The 17,398-nt window shown below is 40.6% G+C and overlaps 1 protein-coding gene across 1 annotated transcript; it reads left to right on the forward strand.

Moving 5' to 3' along the window:
• The first annotated feature begins 6,558 nt into the window (after positions 1-6,558).
• On the forward strand, positions 6,559-11,291 carry LOC308123991 (uncharacterized protein). Its single transcript, XM_080486746.1, has 10 exons — positions 6,559-6,647; positions 6,808-6,850; positions 7,082-7,249; positions 7,811-8,035; positions 8,253-8,352; positions 8,451-8,686; positions 9,024-9,281; positions 9,773-10,030; positions 10,462-10,541; positions 10,664-11,291. Exons 1-10 carry the CDS (start codon positions 6,645-6,647, stop codon positions 10,718-10,720), a joined length of 1,428 nt encoding a protein of 475 aa, XP_080342872.1. The 5' UTR covers positions 6,559-6,644; the 3' UTR covers positions 10,721-11,291.
• The last annotated feature ends 6,107 nt before the right edge of the window (positions 11,292-17,398 follow it).

A 17,398-nucleotide genomic window follows, 5' to 3' on the forward strand; every position in this document is an offset into this window, starting at 1 on the left:
TAAGATCAGAGTCTTCAATAGATCAGATAAAAGTAATTTAATAGAATGTATTCAGTCCTCCTGACTGTCCTTTTGGAATGCCAACAGTTGCACCTCTTTGTGGATCAGTGAAGCCTGGAGCAGCCGCGGTAGAAAAGATGCTCTCTCAAACTGATGCTTCTCAACTTTATTGAGCCTTGCAGGTGAACACACCGTAAGTACTACAATGTAAACAGAAAAATACCATCAGCAACTATTAACAGCATGTTTTACCTTTAAACTTTTACCATATTTACTACCTTTAACTCATGTGTGAGTAACAAACATGGCGGCCTCTGTAGAGCTGCTGTCCTGTAAAAGCTTCACTTTTCCTTAACGGACAAGTTGTTGTCACTTGGAATGTTGTGGTGTAAACGGAGCCGGAGACTCAGATCAAAACTGAGCCGTTAACATGTGACTGGGTTGTGAAAGCTCACACAGGAGGAGGGTTAAAAACTATATGCTGCATTGGCCGGGAATCAAACCCTGGACTCCTGCATGGAAGGAGAGAATTCTACCACTGAACCACCAATGTTACACTTCCCTTCATTCCAACCAGGAAATGTGAAGCGTTCCACCTTCAGTGCTCCATGAACCCCTCCCCCACAGTTTGAGTGATTCTCACTGTCACTGTCACTCAAACTGAACCAGACTGTCAAACTGTGACCTGACAGTGTCAGAGTCTTGAGACGAGCAGACGAGCTCCTCGTCACCCACCGCCTCCAACTCTAGTGACTGAGGATAAAACACAAAGTCCACTGAGCCTTTTTACAACTTCCTGTTGAAATATTTCATTTGTACATTTAATAAACAGATCAAAGTGTATTTTATCAGTCTGGTCTCCACTGTGGTCTCCTACAAATCTGTCTCCTTCCCTCTCCGACACTCTGACACACATAATACACAGTGCCCAACTCATAATAACAAACAAAAAGTCACGCTGTCATTGTACACACCTCGCTTCGCCTACCAAGGGCTCAAAACACCGGTCCTCATTTCCTCAGTGATTCCAATACTCCAACAGAGTTTGCCTTATGCAAAAACACAGGGCAACACATGTATGTCACAGTATAATTTACCTAGTTTCTGTGACATCTTTTGGGATTACATACCGATTATGTTTTTATAGCAGTCGCTCCTTGTCAAGGCCCGTCAGTTTCGGTGTGCGTCAACTGTCAAAACCCACGTGTGACGTCACAATTTGTAGGCAAGTTACATCCCGGGAACATGAATTGTCGGCGGGGTGAACCCCAGAACATGAATGACAACAAAGGAAAAACATAAGTGGCCACTTACAGTATTATCAGAGTTATTATCATTGCCTGGAATGTTTGTTAAAGTTTAATAAAAAAATCACGTAATCACGTGACATCAAACCGGAAACAGGAAAAGGAGGGGCGGAGCAAACACGAGTGACGTGATGTTCGAGCAGCGTTCAGAGCCTCGCAAGTATTGATCCAGCAGCCACCAAACTGCTAAAACTGAAGGAAATACTTGCAGGTAAAATATTAATTTCTCCTCTTTCTCTCACGTGTGAGTGCAGTGCCACTTTGTTCATGTAATCAGTTCACAACTTTGTTTCTAGAAATATTCAAATTGGTGGACTTTAACAAAACCCGGTAAAACATAAATTAATAAACATCTAACATAAGTCTGGCTAAAAGGACGTTATAATGATAGTCTTTGGATTTAAATATAGTCTAATATTGTTTGTTGAGTCGACATTAATTTCATGGTTTTCCCTGAATAAATATCCATTACAAGTTTCAGTCTTAAGTAGAAAAACAATGCAATGTTTTTAATTGATTGACAGCACTACTAAATATACATTAAAAAAATGCTAAGATAAAAACACAAGTATATATGAAGTCGTCTGTTTCCTTTGCTTTTGTTCACATGCAATTCAGTATGCAATTACTGTTTTTATTCCAGAGGCAATTCACAATGTATCGCATAAAAACCAATTCAGTACTGACAATGTTTTGGTACATTTATTTTAAGGTTTGTGGGGAAAAAAAACTAAACAGGTATTGTAATGTTTGTTTTTATTTGTTTTATGGTGAAATTTTTGCAAGTGGCTTTTACCTTTCCATTGTCTTTTCACATTATTCACATTTCCCATCGCATTGAACGCAGCATCTGAGTCAAGTCTGCACAAGCACAATGGAAGCGTGTGTGTGTGTGTGTGTGTGTGTGTGTGTGTGTGTGTGTGTGTGTGTGTGTGTGTGTGTGTGTGTGTGTGTGTGTGTGTGTGTGTGTGTGTGTGTGTGTGTGTGTGTGTGTGTGTTACCTATTTCAGAGCGCCCCTTGCTGGAGTTACATTTAGTTACACCTTGTCTGACTTCTTGCTCTCAATAGGTCAACCTCATATCTTCATAGAAGAAAACCTATGTCACTTTGATTTCAAATCAGTTTTTTAATCCATCTTTTGTCACTAAAATGTTCTTTTTAGCATTCTTTTTTACTTGAATTCATTTACGGTGATCCGGGTTTGCATTGCAGGTGCTGTATTAAATGTATAAATGATAGTAACTGACACCAAACACAACACAATAAAAACCAATAATACCGGCAGAGTTAAAATAATGTTACATTTTTTCTTCCATTTTGTTTATTCCCACTGACCCTTTGCATTGATTCCCATTCTCAGGATATTTATTTCTTCTCGGTTTACTTGACGTTACATTGGTTTCAACATTCAGCCGTTTAAGATGAAAGCAACAATTAACGGATTAGTGTGATTCAGAAGTATCTTTACTTACAGTTGTCAGACATTAGTGTCAGAAACACACGACGTACATCTGAATATGAGCATCAATTATTTATTATTAGACTTTACATCCATGGTCTTCATTGGCTACAGGGCCGATCACAGCTGACTTTGGGTGAGGGCACTACTGTATAACTTGAACAGGTTACCAGTCCGGACACAGACAGTCAATCACACAAAAATACCCACACATATTCACAGTCACCAATTGGCCTAAAATGTATGTTTTTGGTACTGTGAGGGGAAATAACAAGAAAACCGTGGACACAACAGTCTGAATAGAATATAGGCACACACACAGCTCAAAGTAGCGTGTACTTCTGTGTTGAATACTCATGAAGCCATCAGGAAACACAAGCAAATTCAAATGAAAACTGTATTTATTTCTACACAATAGTTAAACACAATGTTGCAGCAACATGTCAAAGTTTCATTGATGAATTTCAATTTTATGAATTAAAATCTTAATATGTTAAACAATTCAAAATGAAATGAATAAAATGAAAACATAAAACGTATTACCTGATGGGAATAATTGCAACTAGAAAGGATCAGATGATTCCATTTTGTTAGTTACATTGCCAGAGAACAAACTCAAAGGTAAGACAGTGAGAATCCCCGTGTCATCTGAAGGCCACTTGTGGTTATGGAATCATCAGGATAAACACACAGGAAAGCGTCCCCATTCCCCGGCTCATGTTTCCGTACCATTCAGTCAAAACACTGCAAAAGAAAGAAAAAATAAATAAACAGGTCACATTGTCACCTTTTGCTGTCGGTTCCTCAGTCCTGCTCCGTGGTCTTTGCCAGCTTTTTTGTTTGCGTGTGGTTTGTTCAACTATTTGTTACCATGTTGTTCAGTCACAGCTGCTGAAAACTGATATGGGCCAAACCAGCCTTTAGCCACTGTCGGTGTTCCCAAGAGCTCCGGAGGTTACAGAGACAGTGGTGAGTCCAGTATATTCTAAAGGTCATTATTCTTACTGACACTTTTCCTAATGTTCCATTTAGATGAATAACCTGATCAGGAATTAAGCTTTAAAATGAACGATTGCAAAAATGCAATTCCATCTCCACCTCATGATGAGCCTGTGTTTAAGTGAAATACCTGAGCGAAGGATTGCCATGTGTTTGATCGTACCTAAAGGTTTAGTTTTAGGTTAAGGCTCAAATTAACATTTCAGAAAGGGCAGTGTCCCAGTCTTTTAGGAATACTTGTCACCAACAACTTATATATTTAATTTGTATAATCAGAGGCAATAATCTGTTTTAGCCTCGCTGGACTACAATGAATTTACGGCTCACTAACTGCAGTTGAACTATTGTTTCACCTTCTAGCGTACAGCATAGGACCGACTGAATACGTTTATGTGTGTGTTTGTTCTCCTCAAGGGTTGAAGAATCCAGTCAATCTGACAGAAATATTGTTAGTTAATGTGATAAACTTTGTCTATGAGCAGCTTGTAGAAGTGAGAGCTACAGAAACATAGAACACAAAAGCCTCACCAATGGTGGAGATGTTACACAATGAAAAGCTTGTAGAATATACCTACACGGCAAACAGGGAATATTCCCTAGTTATTCAAATGAGAGGTGAGGAAATGATCTGATCTGTGATACTAACAGTGTGTGGACATGAGAGACATTTGTTTGACTGATGGCACGACATGACATTTTGCATCAAAAGATGCAAATAAGCAGAAATAATGAGGAACCTGCTGTTGGTGAAGGTGTTTTGTAATCACATAGTACAAAGTTCATAATACTCAGTGTAGAAGTCTATAGTCATCTTCTCAAGTTATTGACCCTGGGCTAAATGAAAAGAATATATCAACTTAGTACCTGTATTCCTGCTTTGTGATGTGATTTAACTAACAGAATTTCACACGTTAGGATTGGTGTGTTTCAGGAGAAAACAGGGAGCAAAGGGGATTGAAAGAAAAACCTCCAAACAGGAAAATAGTGACAGATGAAGAGCAAATCCAAACTGGTGAGACTGTGTGTGATGTGTAATTAAGCAGATCCAAGTGAAGTGTTTTGTTGTATCTAACAGTCTTCTGGTGCCTGGCTCAGTACACCATCATGGAGCAAAGCGGGTCCCCAGAATAAAAAACAAAACAAAACTTGTTGATATAAAACTCACCATACAATACTGGATTACACCAGTGGATATCTTTTACTGATGTTATACGTCAACATCCCATTAAAAAATAATGTCATAAGGTAATAGATAGCTGCATGATTTTGTCCATCACATTTGGTCCTTCAGCGTCATTTCTGCCTTTGATAGTAAGTAAGTTGTTCTGTGGTTCTCAGCTCCAGCTCATGTAGAAGACTTCAGGACAAAGTGAGACCAGTGTCACTCTGCAGTGGAACAAAGTGAACAACAACATCAGCTTCATCCTCCAGTTTAATGGTACCGAGACAAACATCAGAGCACCAGATGGAGACGGACCAGTAACTCACACAGTCTCATGTCTCTCTGCTGCAACTGAGGACACATTCACTGTCTTCTCTGGGTTTGGGAGCGTCACAAGCAGTGGAGTCAGCATTAATGCAGTCACTGGTAAGATGCTGTTTTCAGGAAGTTGTGGGAGAGGGGGAGTTTGATTGTGAGCCCACATGTGTATAATGTAGTTATTTGTACTACCAACGTACTGTAATTCTTGTGGCTCTTTGTCTCTGACTGTTTGGCCGCCCCTGCTCTATAAGAACAAGAAGAAAGTTCGCCGCTCCAGCATCTTGCCGAACAACAACAACATCAAACGTTGGCACATCGACCAGCTTTTCTTCAGTTCTTATGGGTTCTAATAGGAGGATGCAGGGGCCTTTACTCAGACGTCTCAGCTGCAACGGAACAAATGTGTTTGTTGTGGCTGGTCCCGCAGTGTTTACTGTCACGTGATGATGTCACATACCTGCGTCATCATGCAGCCGTTCACAACCCCGACTCTCTGCGGTGGGACGGAGCAACAGAGTTGGGTGTGGGTTCCATGTTTACCGTACCGTGCGGTACCGTGCAGTGGAAACGAGGCCTATGATGCCTCTTTACATGACTCAACAAAAAAGAGCTGGCTCGGTTACAGTTAGTCCAGAACTCAGCCGCCAGACTTCTGACCAGCACCAACAGGAGGGCCCATCCCCCCCCTGTGTTAAGATCTCTTCACTGGCTCCCTGTTGAGTCTCGTGTTCAATATAAAATCTTGGTGCTAACTTTTCGAGCCCTACATGGTCAAGCTCCTCCTTACATTGCTGACCTCATAAAGCCCTACAGCTCGACTCGGACCTCGAGATCGTCTGGGCAGAACCTAATAAAAGTTCCATGTACTTGTTTTAAAACCCGGGGAGACCCATCATTCAAAGCTGCCGCACCCCGACTTTGGAATGAACTCCCACTTGACCTGCGCTCCCTGGACTCAGCGGACATCTTTAAAAAGTGCCTAAAAACACATTTGTTTGCCAAAACATTCTAGTCTAATCGACCCACGCTGCCGACTGTCGACATTTGTTGTGTTTTTAAAATGGTTTTTTTCTCTTATCTGTTTGTTTGTGAAGCACTTTGTGACTCCATGTCTGTGAAAAGCGCAAAAGAAATAAAATTTACTTACTTACTTACTTACTTACTTACTTACTTACGTACTTACTTACTTACTTACTCTCAGGTGTGCAGCTCAGCTCCAGTGCAGGTCTTGTTGACTCCGCCCAGCACACAGACACACGAGGAAGAAGAAAAAACACAGAATATATAGCAGCAGAGCGACACTTTGTTCAGTCACAGCTGCTGAAAACTGATAGGAGCCAAACCAGCCTTTAGTCACTGTCGGTGTTCCCAAGAGCTCCGGAGGTTACAGAGACAATGGTGAGTCCAGTATATGTTAAAGGTTATTTTTAGATTAATATTAATTATTTTATGACACGTTTCCTAATGTTCCATGTCAGATGTGGTGTGTACATGAATAATGTGATCAGGAATTAAGCTTTAGAATGAAAGAATACTTTATTTTTGCATCTTTTCAAAGGTTTACCTCATGGAGAGGGGACTGGTGCTTTTTGTTCTCACAGGTTGGTGCAATTTTAAAAAGGCAATTACATCTGTAGCTCATGTTTCTAAAGTGTTGCTGCACCTTGTTAGGATGACAAGGCCCCTGAGGAAGATTGGTGTGTTTCAGGAGAAAACAGGAAGCAAAGGGGATGGAAAGAAAAACATCCAAACAGGAAAATAGTGACAGATGAAGAGCAAATCAAACGGAGCATACTTTTGATTAATACATTGTATATTCTGGTTTGCTTTAGGAGTGATCACCAATGTAGGTTTTGGCCAAACTCACTACAACTTTGTAAATACTCCTCTGAGCTGGACAAACGCTCAGCGTGTGTGCAGGGATGACTACACTGATCTGGCCACTATTGAAAGTGCAGCTGACGTTGATGCAGTTGGAAACACAGCTTCGAGCGATACTGGTGAGTCCTGAATACTTGCACCGTATTTGACACACACTGTTGTGGCCAGTCTTTCGTCCCAAAAATCTAAATTTAGAGTTGCACATTGAGGAGATTTTCCACTCGCAGAAAGTAAAAAACACTGGCAGAGAGATTTTCCAGGTTTCACAATAAAGATGCACTATTTATTTAAACAAACAAAAAATATTCTCTGTGGTTTACTTTCTTAAATAATACAAATACTTAACATAAATTCTAGTTTGTACAGGCTTGTGTGCCTGCGGTAGAAAAACCATCACTCCCTCCTCCTTCCACACTCACAGCTTCACCTCCTCCTGATTCTAAGGAGGAAGGCCTGACGAGGAGGAGGAGAGATCCACACATTTCTAATGATCAAAATAACTAAAAAACAAACAATAATAGGAAAACTTTAAATAGTATTTCTTATCATCACTTAAGTTTGCACCAATTTGACAAAGAACATTTATAGTCTCAAATGGCTCCAACACACACAGAATAATCCATAATGGCAAGTTTCAATTGTCTTGTTTTTGACCGAATCAACATCTTTTATTTGAGCAGGAAAAGCCTGGATTGGTCTTCATGATGACTTGCAAAACAGCTGGATGTGGTCCTTAAATGACAGCAGCTTCTATGGCGAGGGAGAGGCGACGTATAGAAATTGGGAAAGTGGTCAGCCTGACAATTATGCTGGAAGACAAAACTGTGGAGTACTGTGGAGTTCATACAATGGCAAATGGGATGACAGGCCTTGCAGTTACAAACTTCAGTCTGTGTGCTTCAGTGGTGAGTTTTTTTTCAGAGTAACATTTTAAAAGCATTACTTTTCGACAAGAGCTTCCAGAAATGTCAATACTTCAGGCTGTGTGTAAATGTGTTGAATAAGTCATTGCCTTAGAAACTACTGTCAAATATTCAGCTTTTTCTTTTATTTTGATTCACAGCAAATAGTAGAAGAACTCATTCTTTGTTTCTTAAAGAAAAAAAGTGTCTATATTTCCAGGTACATGGAATGGAAAAGCAACCTTTGTTAGGATTGGAACATTCAGCACTTGGACAGAAGCTCAGAGGTTCTGCAGAGAGAATTATGTCGATCTGGCCAGGTACCGTATGAACTCACTAATTTGTTCATTCCATCCATGAATCTGTGAATTTGTTTTACATACAGTACGATGCAGATCTGCTACTCTTCCCTCCACAGCATACGAAACGAGCCCGAACATGAACTGGTCAAGAGAGTTGCAGATGGTAAGGATGTGTGGATTGGTCTGTATCATCGAAGAGTTTGGTCTGATGGGAGTGACTCTCTATATCGAAACTGGGAGAACAACCAGCCCGACACTCCAGGCGAGACGTGCGTCGCTTCATCATTGGAGTCAGGACTGTGGTCAGATGAAGGCTGCTCCATCCAACTGCCTTTTGTCTGTTACACAGCAAGTAATATATATATTATTCTTAATACTAAATACTGCATGCTTGTGGCGTTGAGATCCCACAATAAGACTTATTCCATCCTTCTAAATTCTTATTGCAAAAACAATGTTTTCATCAACTCCATTTACAAATATTTGAAAGAATCAGTGACTCATCTCTCGGCACGTCACTGGATTACAATGCAAATGTTTGAACGATTTACATAAACCTGCTATGCAACAATAGTTTATATGTATGTTGTATTAAATTGGTGCTTCTATAAACACAAGATACAAACATGTTTGGTCATTCTGTTTCACTTCTGCCACTGATAGTAAGTAAGTTGTTCTGTGGTTCTCAGCTCCAGCTCATGTAGAAGACTTCAGGTCAACAGGACAAAATCAGACCAGTGTCACTCTGCAGTGGAACAAAGTGAACAACAACATCAGCTTCATCCTCCAGTTTAATGGTACCGAGACAAACATCAGAGCACCAGATGGAGACGGACCAGTAACTCACACAGTCTCATCTCTCTCTGCTGCAACTGAGTACACATTCACTGTCTTCTCTGTGTTTGGGAGCGTCAGAAGCGGCGGAGTCAGCATTAATGCAGTCACTGGTAAGATGCTGTTTTCAGGAAGTTGTTCTAAGTATGAGAAGACAAAAGTAAAATGCAGCAAGAATGATTTAAAACCTTTAACTCAGAGGTTATATTTCTTGTAATCTCTTGTGCAATGTGACATAGAAGGATAACTGGACTCCCTGAAATTGCCCTTCAATGTAAATCTATGAGTTTCATGTCCGTCTTGTGTGTTTGCACATCTTCACGGTGACGATAGTTAGAAAAGTTTGAACAGGAGGAAATGCAAGACTAGAAACTGTAGCTTATGGTAACCCTGTAAACTACTGCTAATAAATAAGAGAATATCAGTTTTTCAGGTGATCTGTTTTGGAAAATACATTTCTTATTTAGTCTAACCGTATCAAAGTAGAAAAATCCTCTCATTTATGTTCTCCAATCCTCAGATTTCCTTCATATCAGACACAACAGTTATTATTGAACTGATAAGAAATTAGATATTTATTTTATGGCATTGTTGTTTGTCTCAGCTCCTCCGAGAATAATCAGTCTTGAAATGTCAAGAAAAAATCAGACCAGTGTCACTCTGCAGTGGAACAAAGTGAACAACAACATCAGCTTCATCCTCCAGTTTAATGGTACCGAGACAAACATCAGAGCACCAGATGGAGACGGACCAGTAACTCACACAGTCTCATCTCTCTCTGCTGCAACTGAGTACACATTCACTGTCTTCTCTGTGTTTGGGAGCGTCAGAAGCGGCGGAGTCAGCATTAATGCAGTCACTGGTAAGACGTCTTGACTCGTGTCATCAAACAGATGAACGATAGAAAAACAAAATACTTTAGTGGAAAAACTGTTTTTTTGTTGTTTTTCTTCCCTCATCCCTGAGTTATACAGTCAAGCAACACATGTTAAAGTTAAATTACTGTTAAATGTACATACAGAATTTCTTAGTATAATGAATGCCGTCTTTCCGTTTACTTCATTCCATGTAAACCTGACTGCTTGACACTTCTTACAACAGAGGGACCCTGTAAGTATGCTTTTCTTTCTTTGTAATTGAGATTTTTCTTTTCCAGAATCTTTTCATCGGCTCCTGATCACAGGAATACCTCAAACCATACACCTACAAAGGGCAACCTCATGTGTTTTATCTAGGCACAATGTGAACGCGTTGGGTTTTGTTTTGTGAGCTTCTCTGTTTTTCTCTCAACAGATTATGTCTATAGGTTCAAAGTCAGTTTCAGTTCAGGTGGTGAACTATCACAACATGAAAAGGAGGCTCTTTTGGACCAGGTGGGACTAATATCAGTTAACATTTTAGTATTAACTATCATTTATCTTTCATTATTCTTTTGAAAAAAAAACTAAATTAAATTCCTAATATGGACATATTTTCTGCGTGTGTTGTTGTTCAGCTCATCGAGAAGTACGGCCTGCCACCCCAGTCTGTGAGGAATAGGTCTATTACTTGAAACTACTGGATCCAACTGGAGACGCACATGGAAGGATTTCAACCTTTTACATTCAAAGTCACTTTCCAGGGGAATTATATGATATATAATAAATGCATAGCATCCCTTTGTGTAATTAATGTCACTGCAAGAGTGACAGGGATGAGTTTTGATGAAGCTATTTCCTCTTTTCTGTCATCGTTAAATCATTTCCATATTATTGCTCAGGTCTGTCCTCTCGTCCTGACTCTCTATATTGTTCACACAAGTTAAAAAAGGCGACATTATGCAGGGATGTTGTCTGTTTGTCTCGTGGATTCTTGGATTTGTGATTTTGCTTTGCCATTTTGATTTTGTTCTGTGGATTGTTGCACCTTTGCTTGGTGGTGGTGAAATTTGAGAAAGCTTCCTTGAAAGCGATTGACAAGCGCTTGAGCGTGATTATAGTGACATCTGCTGGGGTTTTGTATGTACTGCACGTGAGGGGAAGATTTGACCAGGGATCATAATTTCATGACTGTGACTGGTCTCATCCTTTCATCTTTCATTTCAGTTCTTGATTTAAAATAAATAAATAGTTGTTTTCCAACCAAACTTGTGTCACTGTAGTAAATCACATTGAAGATCTTTATTTTCTAAAGATTAACTTCGACAGTCTTTCACTCTGGCCGACACCTTTTCTCACTATACTGCTCTGGCTATGTGCGAAAACCCACACATACACAGGGATAACTTGCAAACGGTGCACAGAGTCAGTGTGGAGGAATACTGCCAATGCTAATCCCCCAAAACAAACTTTTTTGTAGGTATCCTTTTTTTTTTTTAAGCTTTTTATCTGTCAGTCATTCATTTGTTTTCCACATTTGAAGAAATGCAGCGTTACATCATTGCATGCCAAGGCCTGATTGCTTCATCAATAAAGAAATGACAGTATTTTCAACAGAAGTTACCAGTTTTGGGTGCTTTCAATTTGCACCACAAGTCCTTTTGTTGCCAGTCTAACTAAAGAAAGACACATGAGTCAGGTTTCTTAAAAATTGATTATCAAACTATATTGAAGTGCGGTAAGCAAGCAATATTCTCAATTTACAGAATTCTGGGTCCTGGTTCCTCCTCTAAACCGAGCGACGTGAACTGCGAGCATGTCTGCCGATGCAACATGTGTATTTATGCATTCATCTGCCCACAGGGGCAGGACGGTCCAGATGGTGAGTCACGGGGTCACCGCAGGGTTAGCTGAGGTTTGCAGGATGTCACGAAGCCAGGCTGGGTCAAGGGGTACTTGAGGGAGGTCATCAAAAGGGACCAGTTGTGACGGGTTTCCTCCGATTGTAGTCTAGGTTTCGATCCCCCACTCAAGTTCCTGTTTCACAGGCTTTGTCTCCTCCAAACACTGAGATAAGCACATTTTACAGGCAGCATCCTGCAACCATAAACTAAAGTTGTTTCTCATTAGAGCTGACCTCAGCAGATTGTTAGTCATGCGCTAAGCAAATTTCCTCAGAGCAAGTTAGTATCTTTCACACAGTGTTTAAGCAGAGCAGTTATTTTAAGAATAGAATCTCTTAACACCAGGTAAAGTCACTTTAGGAATGCTGTAGAATGAAAGAGCTTGCAAACTTTGTTCTTCAATTACAGTATTGATCATTTATACCCATATACAACCATATAAGTCAAAAGCAAGCGAGGACAGAAAAAGAAAAAAGATGAAGCTATACGGCAATGAACAACTCCCCTCTTCTAGATCCTTATTCAGAGTTTAAATTAAATTCCAGTTTATTGTCATATGCAAATCACCAAACCTGTTTCCCCTGTACGAGGAAATTCTTCTCCTGCTGTTCACAGAGAATGCCAGCAGCAAAATAGCATGTAAAAGAAAACGGTGCAAAATAAGTCAATGACTGTCGACAATACATAAATAGAAAGTGGTGCAAGAATAGGTGAAGAAATGTTTATGTACAAATAGAAAAACTAGAGTCAAAAGATGCAGCATGAAGCATGTACAAGCAGTCTTGTGCCAAACGTGTTGTATGAGGCAGAAGGAAGAAGGATCTTCTCATTTTCACCGCTCAGAAAAATAAAGGGAAGACTAAAATAACACATCCGACGGATGTTCTCCTGAGGGACATTCTTCTGGGGGATGTTCTCCTGAGGGATGTTCTCCTGAGGGATGTTCTCCTGAGGGATGTTCTCCTGAGGGATGTTCTCCTGAGGGACGTTCTCCTGGGGGATGTTCTCCTGAGGGATGTTCTCCTGAGGGATGTTCTCCTGAGGGATGTTCTCCTGAGGGACATTCTCCTGAGGGATGTTCTCCTGAGGGATGTTCTCCTGAGGGATGTTCTCCTGAGGGATCCCCTCCCAGACTTGGATCAAAGTATCAGTGCATTCCTTTTTGTTTGTTGTTTGTTTACAGTTTTGTCATGACCATGTGTTAAATTAGGCTATTTTCATTTATTTTTATTTGTGCATGAGGGTGAATCTTCACTCTTTCACTTTAATAAAGTTGCCGGCCTGCATGCAATTCCTGTCCTCACCATTGAAGTGTGGGGGCGCTAGTCTTAAACGTCATTAAATCATACATTCGTTCAATTTGAAACAGGGAAACCTGGTAAATGTCGGCTTTCGTAAAAGAAAATAAGCTGGGGGACTCTGAGGAGCAGCAACAGAAGCTGATCCAGGTCTGTGTTGCTTCTGTCTGAAGGTAATATCGATTAACTGTAGTTGTCAAGTGCGTCTATATTTTTCTGCAGCTCGTCCCCACTTGATAGGACATCCTCCCAACTGAACCACAGGACTCCACTCTTTGCGAATTGGCTGCTTTTATTTTCTTTTGCAGTCATTTGCAGCAGGTGGAAAAAACCACAAAGGAACAAAGGGAATGCAGGATAAGCACATGTACATATGGTTTGTTTTCAGATTCACAGAGTTTTCACACCTTTCTTAACAACAAGCACATTTTCCATTCTGTGTTTTTCTCTTTAAGAATTGAAATTGTATTTTAACTAAGTGTACATTTTTTAGCAGTCTTATGGTGTTACCATCACAAAATAAGAAAATCAAATCACAAAATAATAATTTCCACATGCCTACTAAGTATTTATACTTTTCCCCTTAATTCCTAACCTTTGACTTTGTTCTAAATAGTTCTAACCCTCCGGCTAAAGCCGTGTTAACCAGGTCTCTCTCTGATAACATAGTAACTAAATTCAAGGAAAGAATTCCCTCTGCTATAGAATCAGTAGTGAATCTTCCTGACCCGTATACTGTTGCTAGCTCAGACATTGAATACCTAACAAACAGTCTGACAGATATGCTAAAAACAACGCTAGACGACATAGCTCCTCAAAAAATGAAACTGAAAAAACAGGAAAAGTCATCCCCATGGTTTAACTCATCAACCCGCCAGCTTAAACAACGCTCCCGTAGATTAGAAAGAACTTGGCGTTCAACAAAAACAGAGCTAGATTATATAGCCTGGAAGGATAGCTTCAAAACTTATAAGAAAGCTCTGAGTAGAAGTAGAACTAATTACTACTCATCCTTCATAGAGGAAAACAAAAACAACCCTCGGTTTCTTTTCAGTACTGTAGCCAAACTGACCAAGAACCAAAATAGCGTCGAGCCCACTATTCCTATCAATATATGTAGTGAGGACTTCATGAAGTTCTTTCAAAATAAAATTACAACGCTTAAGGATAACATCCATCAAGCCCTACTGTCCGTTAGCCCCATAACAGAGGAACTGGTTAAACCTAACAGTCATCTGGAATGCTTTCAGCAAATACAACTAGTCCAACTAAACTCCCTTAGTTCTTCTGCTAAACCAACTACTAGCCTGTTGGACCCAATTCCTACTAGAATTCTGAAAGAGGCACTGCCACTAATTAATAATTCTATACTGGCAATTATTAACCAGTCTCTATCAATAGGCTATGTGCCCCAATCCTTTAAACTAGCAGTTATTAAACCTCTCATTAAGAAGCCAAACTTAGACACAAGCCTTCTCTGAAACTACAGGCCGATCTCCAACCTTCCTTTCCTGTCAAAGGTTCTGGAGCAAGTAGTCGCTAAACAACTCAATGATTATCTGCAGGAGAATAATCTGTTAGAGGACCTTCAGTCCAGCTTCAGAATGAACCACAGTACAGAGACTGCACTGCTAAAAGTTACTAATGACCTTCTAATGGCCTCAGATAGAGCTCTTCTATCTGCTTTACTTCTTCTGGACCTTAGTACTGCATTTGATACTGTCGATCATAATATACTTTTAAGGAGATAAGAAGATGCCGTCGGCATTAAAAACTTAGCCTTAAACTGGTTTAAATCATATTTATCTGACCGGTTTCAATTTGTTCATGTAAATAACAAATCTTCAATGCATGAACGGGTCCGGTGTGGAGTACCACAAGGCTCCGTCCTCGGACCGATATTGTTTAATCTCTAGATGGTACCACTCGGAAATATTATTAGGAAACACAACATTAACTTTCATTGTTATGCAGATGATACTCAGCTATATTTATCAGTTAAAGCCAATCAGGCCGACCAACTTGTTAAACTAGAGTCCTGTCTCAGGGACATTAAGTCCTGGATGTCTATCAACTTCTTAATGCTCAACACATCCAAGACTGAGGTTATAATCGTAGGTCCTAAAAAGCTCAGGGATTACTTTTCAGACAGTCTGATTAGGTTAGATAATATTACCTTAACCTCTAACAGTGATATTAGGAACCTGGGTGTTATTTTTGATCAGGATCTGTCCTTTATGTCCCATGTTAAACATGTCTCCAGGACAGCCTTCTTCCATCTAAGGAATATTGCAAAAATTAGAAACTTCTTGTCCTTCAAAGATGCAGAAAAAATGATTCCTGCCTTTGTGACTTCAAGATTAGATTATTGTAACTCCCTAATTTCAGGATGTCCAAACTCCTCTGTTAGGACCTTACAGCTAGTGCAGAACGCTGCTGCAGGTTTACTAACCAGAACTGGAAGAAGAGAGCACATCTCCCCAGTCTTAGCATCCTTACACTGGCTTCACATCAAATCTAGAATAGAATTCAACATCCTTCTGATCACATATAAAACTCTTCATCACCAGGCTCCGTCCTATATGGAGAAACTTCTAGAAGTGTCTCACCCTCCACGAGCCCTTGGCTCTGAGGATGCAGGACTGTTGGTAATCCCTAAAGTCCTTCAAAGTAAAAGAGGAGGCAGGAGTTTCAGCCATATGGCTCCTTTACTCTGGAATCAACTAGCAGCCTCGGTCCGAAGGGCCCACACCATTAGTTTATTTAAGAGGAGACTAAAAAGCTTCCTCTTTGATAGAGCTTCTCATTAGGAATAAAATAGGAGCACTAAGTTGAGCTGCTCTAGGCCTAGACTGCTGAGGGGATTTCCTCTCTCCCGTTAAAGGGAGGAACTCTACATTTGGAGCTTCTGTTTCTTGTCTTTCTTTCTTTCTCTCTGTGTAACAACATTACTGGAGCCACCAGATCCTGACAGGAGGGGAGCAGGATCCAGGGGATCAGACCCAAGACTCCCAGAGTGGAGTTACCACGGTCCTACTACCCGACCCCACCACAGCACTGGGACCCCCCCACAGCACCGGGACCCCACCGCAACGGCACGGCCCTTAAACTCCAGACTGAGATTGGTTCATCATCAGACCAACGCTCATCATAGACTTTTCTTAGTATTTGTACTTCTGTGGCCTGTCTGCCACTCTCTCTCTCCCTCTTCTATTCCTCTCTCTCTCCCTCTTCTATTCCTCTCCCTCCCTGTCCTATCCCATGTACTTCTCCCCCCAACCGGTCAAGGCGGATGGCCGCCCTTCCAGAGTCTAGGGTCCGCCCCACGCTTTCTTCCTGAAGAGGGACTTCTTATGAACTGTTCTTCCTGAGAGGGAGTTTTTCCTGGTTTCCACTGTTGCTTGTTCCATCTGCTGCTCTGGAAGGTTTAGTTGGGTTCTGTTGTTCTTTATCATTGTAAGAGGCTCTGAGATGTTTGTTGATGTGATTTAGTGCTTTACAAATAAAATTGAATTTAATTGAATTATAAGTTTCATGTACAAACAGGTGGTAGGTATGTGCGCATACCGGCCAAATATCCATGCATACTGCACACATCACCGAAGGATCAGCACATGACACTGAATTACCACCAATGGACAATTTCTAGGGTATTTCAATCAATGCTTTGTGTGTTTTTACGATCTTTTATGGTATTTTAGATTTTTTTTAATCATTATTTTTAACCTAAACAACAATTGATTCTAATTTGTTAGGGTATTTTCTTTATATATCAACTGTAAATAACAACAAACCAGGAGTAAATAATCCACATTTTAAAATTCTGTGTCATTGCACTGTAGACCTACCGCTCACCAACATGGAATGAGGGGATCAATGAAAAGGAGCGCCTTGGGGCTCATGATGACCTTAATCCTCCCCTGGTCACGAATATGTCACAAATGTTGTGAATTGGAAGAATTTTGTCGCTGTCCTCTGGCTCCTCTTCCTTAGACTTGTTGTCCGGAACAACAGTGGGAGGAGGAACAACTGCAGGAACGTCCTGAGGAGTAGCAGCAGCAGCAGCAGGCCGGTGAGGGAGGGGCGGAGCGTCAGTGCTGACCGATTCAGAGGACGTGAAGGACTTTCGAGTTTTGAGCTGACTCGAGCATTCGAGCTGAAAGCCTCATGT

The sequence above is a fragment of the Lipophrys pholis genome (genome assembly GCF_963383615.2).
Source record: "Lipophrys pholis genome assembly, chromosome: 18".
In the NCBI taxonomy this organism is placed as follows: Eukaryota; Metazoa; Chordata; class Actinopteri; order Blenniiformes; family Blenniidae; genus Lipophrys; species Lipophrys pholis.